General features: G+C 35.3%; 1 protein-coding gene across 3 annotated transcripts in view; it reads right to left on the bottom strand.

Annotated features, from left to right (window-relative positions):
- Positions 1 to 13,285, bottom strand: part of ClpX (Caseinolytic protease chaperone subunit) — a 201,486-nt gene that overhangs the window by 50,067 nt on the left and 138,134 nt on the right. For all 3 annotated transcript variants that reach the window (XM_090406130.1, XM_090406128.1, XM_090406129.1), the window contains one exon: positions 5,693 to 5,781. In XM_090406130.1, coding sequence (XP_090262256.1) covers positions 5,693 to 5,781 — 89 coding nt within the window. The remainder of the gene's footprint in view (positions 1 to 5,692; positions 5,782 to 13,285) is intronic.

Below are 13,285 nucleotides of genomic sequence, written 5' to 3'. Positions count from 1 at the left end.
CTTCTGATTGAATTTGATTGGCTAGTAAAGGAGAAACGGAGTTGCTTTTAGTTAGCGCGTGCTTAGAACGTGAATAGCTATGATATAGAGGGAAGCCAGTGGATGTAAGCTGAACTGGTTAGAACCGGATTTTGGCAGGAAGAATGAACACAGTTGATTGAGAAATGAAAGAAAACAAGGAAGAGAAAGCTTAGGGACAGCGAAGAGAGTGGTCGTGTGTAACGAAGGACGAGTTGTGTTATGCGGAAAATTCGGCAAGAGAAGCACCGGGAATAAAAAGGCATTAATAACTACTTCTATGGGATTCAGATAATACAATAGATTCCTATGATTAGAGAAAGAATACTCCAGAGCTGAAGTCAAAACATAGTTGAAAATAAGGAATTTGTACATGTCGTAAATCCAATGTGTCAAGATTTATGTTGCTCTGTGTTTAATATTTCAGTTAACATAGTGAAGATTTCTTTGAATTGTGTTTTCTCATGATAATCAGTTAACAGGAACTTTGAAAATGTGCCTAAGTAAATTCAATGTGCTGAAGTCATAACCCGGTAAGACTTATCTTTTTTTTTATCCAGTGTGAAGCAAAAGAAAGTAGTTCCACCTGATTCATTTTAAACCTAGCTGTGACATTTAACTATAAATAGTCAAAGGAATAAAGCACTAAAGTGTTCCCCCTTGAATTGTTAACTGCCTAGTAATTCAATTAAGTGTTAATGGACTAGAAGTGAATTAGAGAAGCCAACTATAAGAATATTTATTGTGAATTCTGGAACTTTGAACTGTGAGATCTATTTTTTTATAAATTGACAGAATATAGAGAACTGAGAGTTGAATGTTTGATACCTATTGCATTGTATTTTTTCTGAGTACTAGAACTAAATTGATGTGTAGATGACTTGAGTTGTCTCATAGAATAGAAACAAGTTGTGATAGAAATACATATCTCTTGAATAATAAGATCTAAGACTTGCTTTAAACTTAAAACCTAACTGAAAAGTTACCTGTATCTCAAAGATTTTGGATTTGTTCATTTGCATTATCTTGTTTAGAAAGCTATACTTGGATGTACATGTTATATAACCCTGCATTAAATGTTTTGTTTTATTGAATTCAATTCGTTGTTTGCCTGATCTTCATTCATTGCACCGCTCATAAAAATTTATCGGACCTTGCGGAAGTCTTAAAAGATATTAATAACCTCGGCCTGTAGAAAAGTGAGATTGCAAAACGTTAGTTGATGACTGATTCCTCTGCAATATATAGACTAAACTGAATATAAAGTGGCGCAGGATAATATAAATTTCTTTATATTCGGATCAGTATCAATCAACATCTAATAAATAAAAACGGAATTTTAAGGAAATAACGATAAATTCGATTAACCAACATAAATGAATCAGTCAGCAAGATAGGAAGACACAACAGTCTGCAAGGAGATGTGCTTTGCATGGTGGGAGATGCTAAGACAAGGGAGTGATGAGAGCTTGGTCTACCTTTGCTACGAGTTGCTAACAGTTGCACCACCTTGCCTCAGTCCTGAAGATATTTTCAGGCACAAACTTTGTTTGCTCATACTTGGATAAAGGATTAAACTAAATTTATTATAGTCTAACCAAGTGCAAAATAAACTTCGAACATCTTTCTCTAAATCCAGAGTAATTTAATAAGGTGGTACATCGTTTGGCAACTCATATAGGTAAATATGACCTCTCCATTGCTTCTGCCTTAGTGTCACCACTTCTGGGTCTGCCTCCCACTGACGAGACCTCAATGAAGGTCGAAACCAGTCTGGGTTGTGGTCATTCCCTTAATGCATAGCATTATACATGTCTGCAAGGAGATGTGCTTTACATCGTGGGAGATGCTGAGACAAGGAGTCATGAGAGCTTGGTCCACCTTTGCTACAAGTTGCACCACCTTGCCTCAGTCCTGAAGATATTTTCAGGTGCAAACTTTGTTTGCTCACACTTGGATAAAGGATTAAACTAAATTTATTATAGACTGTCAATAATGATACTTCCAAATATCAACTGCAAGGAAACGAATTAAGTATGTTTGGGGTCGGATTAAATGAATAATTTTTTTTTAAACTATTAATGACAGCAAATATCTTGGCATCTTTATTATCTGGATCATAGTACAAATGTGAAATGAGAGCTAGTTGAAAATGAATGCTGTAGTCAGCCAGAAAATTGCTATAAAAGAAATGACTCTAGAAAGTCACAATTTATACAGGTAAAAGATGAAAGTGGTTTGTACGGTTCAAGGATTTATAAAGAGTATGCACCAAAAAAAAAAAAAAAAAAAAAAAGGATGGCATTTAAGGCTATCAGAATATCCAAGTGAACATGCAGATATGTTTGAGTAAGATTCTTTTTTCTTTTTAAGTGCAAGTCTATAAGCAGAATAACCACATATAATCTACAAAATACACCATTAGATCTCACATTTCGTCTGACTCACTATGAAGTGAGTGAGACAAAAGAAAATGAAAGAAAAAAAAATGCACAAAATTCTTAGCACACATTTAAAACAATTCTGAAAGGTGGAAGTAATTCTCTTTTACCTTAAGTGTTAGACCAGCGACTCGTCTTAGACCAGCAACAGTGTGAATTACTATCTAAGTTTCCACCATTTCCTCGAACTTTTCAATTTGTCATTTAGGATTTTGTTTACATTTTTCCATTCTTATAATTATTCTATGGATTTGTATTCTGTTAACATAATTTTGCCATTCCTTTTTTTTTTTTCCTGCTTGCTATCCATTCATTTTCATTTAATTTCCTGTACACTATGCCGGCCTGGTTGGCCGAGTGGTTAGTGTATCTGCTCTCCAGTCAAAAGGTGCGGGTTCGAATCCTGCATAGGCATGGATGTTTGTTATTGTCCTCACCCGATATGGTTATGGGTCACCATGGGAGTAGTGGACTCAAAACCTCACACAATGGAAGAGGCCTTCATCATTGCGAGAGGGGTAGAAAAATAGGCTGTTAATTTTTATAACTGGCATGGTTGGCCGTGTGGTTAGCGTATTTGCACTTAAGCCAAGAGTCTGCAGGTTTGAATCCCACATAGGCATGGATGTTTGTGATTATCTACTCCCAATCTGGACTAGGTCACCATGGAAGTAATACACCCAAAACCTTCTGCAATGGGAGAGGCCTTCACCCTGAAGTAGGTAGAAAAATAGGCTATTTTTTTTTTTTTTTAATTTATTAAAAATTGTCTATATGTTTTTAAATATAAAACAAGTTTATCAAAATAAACAACATAACATGATGAGTTTCAAAAGTCATCAGACTTATATCATCTGGGGATACAAAAACTTGTATAAAAAACTAGAAAAAAATTAATTACATGTAGCAGATGTTATCAGAAGTTTAAAACTACCAGACAAAACCAGTCAGGTTTTGTCTGGAAGTGGCCCTTCCCATAATGCTATGCATTATGGGAAGGGCCACTACCCATAATTCCATTATGTTTGCATTATGGAATACTAAGGGACAATTAGCTTCTATATACAAGTAGCCGAGTTTTGAAGAAACTTCACATGCAGACTTTGTTTGCTTACACTTTGATAAAGGATTAAAAGAATTTCTCAGCATTTGAAATTTAATTTATTATATTACAAATATGTAATTTTATAGTATCAAATACTTGCTGTTCCTAAATTCATATGATCATAAGTTTTCTATGGATTTTCCAATCAGGTCATAACAGATCCACTAAAAATCTGTAATCCTCTTAATCCCATAGGGTGCAGACGAAGCCATTTTAGTCCTAACTTTTGAGCCTAAGAAGCAGTTAAATTCCAATCAGGAATAGATGGCTCAAGACTATTACTAATTTTAAACAGCATCTGGTGAAGAGATAGTAGACAAATGAATAATAACCCAGGCACAATATATTATTGTATGATATACTGTGGGTTCTGCAGGTTCCATTCACATAGTACCATACATTCAGAAAATACCTTTTTTTAAAATAACTTAATTGGCAGAAATATTTTCTTTCTACCAATTAAATTATTAAAAAAAAGTGTTTTCTTTTTTTCTCCCTTGTTCAAATTTTTAACGTATTCCCACCCATGAAAGGTTACCTTATAATGTATGAGTACCATGGATGTGCTCTAAGAATTTAATTATTTATCATTTTATTTTTTGCATAATCCAAAATCTCTGTACTAGAGAACAAATATGAAAACTTTCTCAAGCCACTTCAGGCTTCAATAAGATGGGTGGCAGTCTTACAGTGGGCGAGGAAATTCACCTCCCACCTAAAAACACAGTCACAAACATTCCTTTCCTTGGCAGAACTCAAACCAACAGCATGTTGGTTGAAGCTGCTAATCTAGTCTCTTAATATGTTCACACCAAGTGGGTGTTTCATAAAGTTCACTTCACATAGGAACTTGCTTTACCATACATTATATCCCTTTTGTGTCAAGCAGGTGCATTTTAACAGAGTTTTCCACATGTACATATATACAGCATGCTAGTTGAAATTTTTTAGTAGAATTATATTTGTAAAATTAGTAACTGTGTTCATGATATAGAAAATCTCAATAAAATTTAAATTCGCTCTTTCTCTCTGTGTAGCCCCTGTGGAAATAACATTTGCATCCATAGCACTAAGCTACCTGAGGAAAAACTTTTCTAAGTTTCATTCTACTTGCCAACTGGAGGAATTTTTTCTGAGCCTTTTATTGCCCAGTTCCTGAGTTAGTTGATCTCTGATGGGAAAGGAGGTTTTTTTCCTCCTAGTCTTTTCATCTCATAAACTCAAGAAATTCAACTGTAGAACTCTGACCATTTACGACAACAATATATGTATATTGTTAGGATTAGAACCCCATGAGATGGCGGCACTTGTCTGCCATACTATCCTTCCTAAGGTGCTAATTAAAATCACTGATAAGGTCAGCTATTCTGCAATTGGCTAAGGGCTACCTGCCCACTAGTTTTCAAAAGTAAGTCAGGACTAATGGCCTTGTCTACTCCCTTTGGGGAATCAAAGGCATTAATGGATATGTGCACATATATTTATATTTGCTTAACATAAATTTTTTGTTTCTGCACCCATTGAGTGCATTATAAACATTGTACATTTTCATGTATTATCATGCATTTTCTGAAACTGAAAATTTGAAAGAGCATGTTAGGACAATGTGTTTAATTAGATACTGTTTGGTGCTACAATAAAAGTAGCACACTTTATAGTATAGTGTCTGTAGGAGGGGAAGTATTTTTCATTATGCAAGTCATTTATATAATTTTTCAGTTTTCTCTAATTACACTAATTTTATATATATATATATATATATATATATAGAGTACACAGACCAATTGTTTTTTATACCGTGTTTAGTGATACAATAAAGTTATTAATTTTTCATACACCTGCAGTATTGGTTAGTGTTTGTTTTTTTTAATGCTTATTATAAATGAATATCTAAAAGTTACAGGATCATATGTTATTTGCTCCCCCCAGCAGCTTATTGGATGCACACATATAATACCACAGCTGTAAGTTATTAGTAATTCATTTGCCTGTAATGAAAGTATTTCTATTCACACCTTATCACAATGAAGTGCAGAAAGAATTAAAAGGGGAGGACCCTAGATATACACACACACATGTTTATATATATATATATATATATATATATATATATAAACACACACATTACCTGCTGGACTCCTTCACCCCCAACATCTCTTAATTGATGAATGCCTGGAACAGCCCCTATTTTATCAACCTCATCCAAAAAAACAATACCTAAAGAAAATAATAATCAATTAAGTAGTTAGTAATTATAATAAACTTAAAAAAATGTAAATGTATGGCCATTTGAAAAGGAGAATTTGTATTCAAATATACAATATAAGAAAGTCAGTCACATGAGTGATCTCAATGCTAGTATCATTAAATTTTCATTAAACTGCTAACATTTCTGATGTTCAAGTAATCACGTAACTATATTATTTCTGCTACATGGAATATAAGTTATATTATTTTCTTAGCCACATGAATAAATAAAAAAATATAGATTATTTAGAATGGATTGATAGAGTGAAACATCTGGGAAAGCATTTATGATAATCTTTAACTTTTATAGCTACTGGAGCAAAGCAGTGCATTCTAGCATAAATAAAGAATAAACAGCCAATAATTAAACAACAACTAAATGTTTTCTAAATAATCAGCTGTTTATTTACATCAGAAGTTTGTTTTGTGCTACTTTGTCCTGGTAATAGAACAACATTAATAGGATCATACAGAAATTATAATAAATATAAAGAAATACAGCTCAGTTTAGGTAAATAGGAACTGGAGATTTTGAATGGAGAACTTAAAATAAATTTTAATTACAAAAATGGAAGAATAACAGTACAAATATGTGTACGAACCCAGTACTCTAAAATAAAGTAGATAACAACAGAATGTACATATTTCAAATGCAAAATCATTATGAATAAAATGAAAAATTTAATTTAAATTGAGAGAAGTATATAGTTTAAAAAAGCTCACTCATTATCATGGCTGGGTAAATTGCTCAGAAATGACCTTTAATAATAATAATAATATATATATAATATTTAAATATTATAGTTTCGTTTTAATATTTCTTATGTTATTTTTCAGAAGAAAAATGTTCTTAAAAAAAAGTAACACAAAATAGAAAATTTTTAAAAGATAATGAATGTGGAAGAACAATTTTGCTGAATGCAGAGAGTAAGTACATTTGGGTCAGAATCTGATGAGATTGTTCAAATAATGAGTGCATACAGCTAAGATCTACCAACCCAGTGAAAGCAACATAGTGCACAGTTTTCTCATATCTTGAAAAGGAGGGTCAAGATTTGCTGAATATTAATCTGAATAAGAATTTGGCAATAGGAATAGATGGGATGGCAATACATATGCAAAAGTAACGTAAAGCTGAACTGGTTATGTTTTCTCAGCTAAGGAAAGAGAAATGGAAAGATGATAGTCCTGCTGTACAAGGGCAATGCATAAACTGTAACTACTAACCTATCAATATCTCTGGAGTGGTAGTAGATTTTAGAGAAGTTAGTGAAAACTCATATAGAAATGGTTCTGCAAAAATTATATTTTACAAGGAATGACAAAAGAGAGGTCATGTCTGGGCAAATTGCAAGGTTGCAGCTCAGTTGGATGAAGGGAATGGATGATACCATGTAACTTTGCTAAGGCATTTGACAGGATATCATCTGAAAAGTTGTGGCATAAATTGGAAGATACAGGAATAGAATATTGACTTATTAGAACTATTGACTTAGATAGGTGGGTTGTCAACAGGCAAGTATCAAAAAGTGGTATGGGGGGGGGGGGAGAGTCTGCAGATAGTAAGACTGCTAAGGTCATACTAATTCAAACCAAAGGTTACATTGGTATTCAAGGTAATAGTAAATCATAATAAAGAGATAAACTGGCAAATAACAAGTTATACACATAAAGCAAATTAAAAAAAAAAAAGAAGTTAAGTGTGGTATCTACAAAGAATTTATAATCAAACGTGTTTATACAAATTGATTCTTTGTAAAAAAGTTCAAAACTTAATGCAATTTGTCTGAGTCTGATAAGATCTGCCTGAAAATGTATGGCTTAGCAAGATAAGTAAATGTTTCATTCCTTTCTAGAAAGGGCAAAAGGTGACACAAGTGTTGCCTTGTTCACACATAGGTAGGTCATCAGCTCTCAATAGATAAGAATGTGTTAGAGGATTGTGATCTATGTGGAGCCTAGCGAGAATAACTTTTCATTTCTATGCTGAGTGGAACTAGCAAACAATGCTTAATTTCAAGCTTAATCTCATGCAATTTATTTGTCAGTTCTTCCTGCCAAGATGACTTATCACTGGTTAATTAGCTTTGGTCTTATCAATTGCCCACAGTCTACATAGATGCCTGACAAACAGTAACGTAGAAAAAGTAGAGCAGATCTAGCAACATCAGCAGTTTCACTGCCCTTAATTCTAAACTTCGTGGGGAATCCAGCATAACCAACCATAAAAATTAAGGACCTTCATTTTGTACAACAGTTATAGAACCTCACAAAGTGCTAGATGTGCACTGTATATAGGTACAGTGTATATCCAGCATAGCAGAAGAGGTTTCTTGTAAAGAACTCAATGAGTCTGTATAAAGCATACAAGTTTGGTAGCATTCTTTTATATGCACAAGCTGAATAGATGTTTTTATATTGCTCCCACACACACACACAAAAGGTTATTTGCAAACCTATAGTACATTTTGTACTGTTGGAAGACAAGGGATTTTTTTTTCTATTTTTATCAATTTTATATATACATATTTTTTTGTATTTGTTAATTTTATTTTTGATGTAGTCTGGAAACCCTGTTCTACAGACAAGCATGGAACTTTTTCAAACCACTTCAGGCCTCCAATAAGCAGGATGGTGGTCTCACACTGGGCAATGAAATTCACTTCTCACCCAGGGCGCAACTTTGCTATATAATTACTGCTATCGAGTGGGATATGTTTGGATATAAGGTCAAGAAACATAGCAGCAGAAGTCTCAGATCTTGAACCATCAGCATAGATGAGTAGGAAAATCAGAATGCTCTGCTCTGGGCATATTAAATAACTGCAGGCAAATAGATGGAGAAGTGAAACTTTCTTTAGTTGACAGTGAAAGATTGCATGATGGAGTGTAAAGCTGCCATGGAGGAATGCTGTTATGTTCAGTGCCAACTAATATCAACACTCATGTCAATAACATACATAATATTCCTTATCAAAGTGATATATGGCAGTCTGATGTAAGTAATATCGAGGCTCCCAACGTAGAGAAAAAATACTAGCCCACATACAAGGGTATGCTGAAAAGTTGTGATAATCACTGTGAAGGAATTAAGGCAGATCCATTTAACTTGCAAATTATTCTAAATATTCCCCACAAAGTGTTATACAAGTGTATAACACTTTGTGGGGAATATTTAGAATAATTTGCAAGTTAAATGTTAAAGTGTTATACACTTGTATAACATGTGTTTATACAAGTGTATAACACTTGTATAACACTTGTATACTGCATCATTTGCAATCCTCTGAGAAAAAAGTCTTTCCCTTTTTGCATAAACCAGTACTCAGCTGCAGATATGACTTCATCATCTGTGGTAAATTTTGTTCCATTCCAGTTTCTTTAAATATGGGAATAGAAAATAGTCAGATGGGACCAGGTCTGGTGTATATGGTAGGTGGGGCAGATATTGAAAGCTCAAGTTGTGTATTGTCTGTTAGTTTCATGAGCAATGTGAGAAGGTGCACTGTCCTGCAAAAGCAACATGCCTCTGCTCGGTTTCCCATGGCATTTTTCCCTCAATACCTCCTTCGGAGCTGCTGAATAAACTGCTGCTGTAATAGTTTCACCACTTTTTGGGTACCTCGTAAGGATTACACAATCCATATTCCAAAAGACAATGGCAAGAATCTTCCGTGCTGACTTTTGGGTTTGGAACTTCTTTGGCTGCGAAGAACCTTTGTGTCTCCACTCTACTGAATGTTGTTTTATCTCTGGGTCATAGTGATGAAGCCATGTTTCATCAACAGTCACAATATGAGCCAAAAATTTGCACCTGATATCTCAAAACAATCCAAAATCCTTGAGATGACAGCACACGTTCCCTCTCTCTCTCTTTTGGACAGCATTCGAAGATTTGGGGACCAACTTTACCGAGAGCTTCTTCTTGTTCCAGATAGTGGATAATGACCTCCAACTTGTTTCCTGAATATCCCTAGAGTCTTTGCAATGTTTTTGGCTGGCACTTGTCTATCATCAAGGATCCATGACATGCACTGCATCGATGTTTGGTGTGATCACTGTGGAAGGGCTTCCCGAGCTGAGGGCATCTGTTGTCTCAGGATGGCCAGTTTTAAATTTGGCCACCCCAATTGGCAACTGTTGGATATGCTGGGGCTCAGTCCCTTAAAGGCTCACACAAGGTTTGCTGAATTTCAGTTGCAGACTTTTCTTTGTAGCATAAAAAACTTGATTTGCCTCCACCCTGTCTTTGAATTTCTTCAAAACCTCTGGACTTGTCTCCTTATATATCATAAAAGAAACAGAACAAATTATTACAATCTAATGAAACATGGGAGATAAAGGGTTTTAAGATATGTTCTTTCTTGTGATTATATCAGTTGGTTTTAATATCATTTTTGTTCTAGGTGTTTATCTGAACTTTTTAGACCATTCTCTTTGTAGAATGTTCTGGCGGAGACTATTTTTAGGATGTAGTTAAGAGACAACTCTTTCCATTGAAGATATAGAGGAGGTTCAGTTGCTTTGATACAAAAAATTTGTTTGGATAACGTGCAAAAAGCACCAGTAGACAATCTATATATCCTAGATGATGGATAGGAACAACCAATCATTGCAAGTTATTCTGTTTTGGAAGACCATAGAATTAAGACCCATAATCTAGCTGAATGTACAATAAGGTGAAGCAATAAAGATCGATCCACAAATATTAAAATGCCTTAAGGTGGGGTTCTTCATTGGATTTTAAAAGCTTACCTTTATCAGGCCTGTCCTAAACGAAACAAGTGGTGATGACAGCACAGTGGTAAAAACACACTGACTCAGGCATGCAGTCAGGACTACATATCCATACTTGAAGTAGAAAAAGCCATCAAAGGCTTGAAATGTATAAAGGCAGCAGGAGTTAGATGATATTCGACTCAGAAATGCTGAAGTATGGTGGTATAAGAGTCTTACAGTGGCTGCACTGCATAGTTCAGAAAGCCTGGACAGAGGGACGAATTCCCGATGATTGGAGTAGAGCTCTCATAGTATACCCATATATAAAAAGGGGAAATAAAACTGAATGTGAGAATTACAGAGGTATTTCCCTGCTGAGTGTTCCTGGCAAGATCTATGCAAATATACTTGAGAAACAGTTGAGAAGAATTGTGAAAGGAAAAGTTTGGTGAAGAACAAGCCTGGATTCAGGTCAAATAGAGGCTGTCAGGATCAGATCTTCACTTTACAACAAATAGTCGAGAAAGCATGGGAATATAACAGAGATCTGTATTTTAAGTTTGTCGATTTGGAAAAGGCATATGACAAGGTGCCAAAAGAGAAGCTATTCAATACGCTCCATTTATATTGTGTCAATGGGACATTATATCAAGCAATACTTAGTCTTTATTTGAGTTGTAAGTCAGCAGTTAGAATTGAAGAAAGTAGAGGAAGATGGGTTTAATGTTAAATCTGGTGTGAGACAAGGATGTACATTATTCCACTCTGTTATTCATTATCTATATGAATCACATTATGAAGGAAAGTGGTATGTTAAGTGGTATTAGTGAGAGAGCTTCAAGTGCTTCAGGTTTCACACTAACTGACGAAAGGTTGACTACCGTTTCGGTAGGAAGTTGTGGTTTTGAGTTCGAGAGTTGATTTTTAATTTTCAATTTTCATTTTTGATGTGTCGATCTCATACTTTTTAAAATTCTTTCTCCGCAGCAGTGCACAAGATGTCGTATAAAATAGACCAAATTGTCGTGGCTTAAGGTGCTTGAAAGGTCCTTCTTCGAGTGCCTGGATAACTAAGTTAGCATCATTCAGGAAACGGCAAGTCGTAGCGATTTGTTCCCTGAGCAAAACTTTTCTGGCACGATTATAAATACAAAGAGCCTTTTGCGAAGAGAAACGGTGCTTAAATTTGACACAGTTTGGGATTACCTGATTATCCCAGCAGCGTTTTAGGAAGGCAAGACGATTCAGTTGCCTTGATAGTTTCAAACTTTATTTTACCGTAATGGCGGGCCTTATGTGCAATGGCATCTCCGTGAATTATCGTAATTCTAGTGGAAAGGCTTAGACTTTGGTTATGAATTTTTACTAAATAGCTTAACGAAATTACAACGTATACTAGGATATACATTAAAATAAATTTTAATACACTTCCAATATTTCGGCAACTTCACGTTGCCATTTTCACAGGAATTTAAAAACAAGACACGTGCATACAGTAAATGAGGATGAAGCAGGAAGCTATTCTTTCTTCTAAAAGTCCTGATGGTGCCCCCTAGTGGGAAATGTTGATATTCTTGGGCGATTGGGTTGAAGGTCTTCTGATGTAGGTTTCCCATATTTGTGGCAGTCTCATGCACTGCTGCGGAGAAAGAATTTAAAAAAGTACAAATCGACACGTTAAAAAATTGAAAATTTAAAAAAGAACTCGAACTTGAAACCACAACTTCCTACTGAAACGGTAGTCAACCTTTCGTCAGTTAGTGAGAAACCTGAAGCACTCGATACTGTCTCACATGACCACAACTTCGCTATTGCGCCCAGAAGAATACCTGCTGACAACATTATGATACGAATTAAATGCGGGATAGGACACCTTCCAAACCACGTCGCCAACGATATTAGATTGGATGTGGCTTGTGTTCTGAATAAAGCAAAACCACCAAAAACTAACATAAAAAAATTAAATCTCTACTAGAATTAAAGAAAAACAAGGAAATAATAATCACCAAAGCGGATAAAGGGAACGCCACAGTATTGCTTAACCAAAAGGATTACACAGGTAAGCTGAAAGCTCTATTGTTAGATCGGGCTACTTACCTTCATATCGAGTACAATCCCACCAACTCACAAATTAGAAAACTCCACAGGCTCCTTAAGAAGGTCACTTCTTGGGCCTGTAGAAGTCATTAACAAATTAAAAACCATTTAACTCCATCCCCCCCCCCCCCCCGTATTTATGGACTCCCGAAAGTACATAAGGAAAATGTCCATTACGTCCCACAGTGGATGGCATTGATTCCCCCCCACATACAAACTAGCTAAACATTTGGCCAAAGCTCTCTCACACTATACTGGCAACACACATAAAAAAACTCAGTCCACTTCAAAGCTAGCATAGAAAACCTTACACTCAAACACACTGATGTAATGGTCAGTTTTGATGTCTTCTCCTTATTCACAAATGTCCACTCAAAGAATCCGTAGAGCTAAATTTCCTCCCGATATCACAGCCCCTATTTCAGTTCACAACGAACTCAGGCTATTTCATTTGGCAGAGAAAATTCTACAAATAGAGGGGACAGCCATGGGTTCACCACTCTCCCCACCCTTGGCCAATTTCTTTATGGAGACCTTTGAAGAAAAAGCCTTAGCCTCTGCCCCACAAAAACCAACCATATGGTTTTGCTATGTTGATGATATGTTCACTATTTGGCCACATGGCTAAGATGCACTCCTCTCTTTCCTAACACACTTA

This window comes from Typopeltis vanoorti, chromosome 16 (genome assembly GCF_054136105.1).
Source record: "Typopeltis vanoorti isolate ZY-2024b chromosome 16, IOZ_Tvanoo_1.0, whole genome shotgun sequence".
NCBI classification, from domain to species: Eukaryota; Metazoa; Arthropoda; class Arachnida; order Uropygi; family Thelyphonidae; genus Typopeltis; species Typopeltis vanoorti.
The sequence above is the reverse complement of the archived record's forward strand: the minus strand, read 5'-3'. Positions and strand labels throughout refer to the sequence as shown.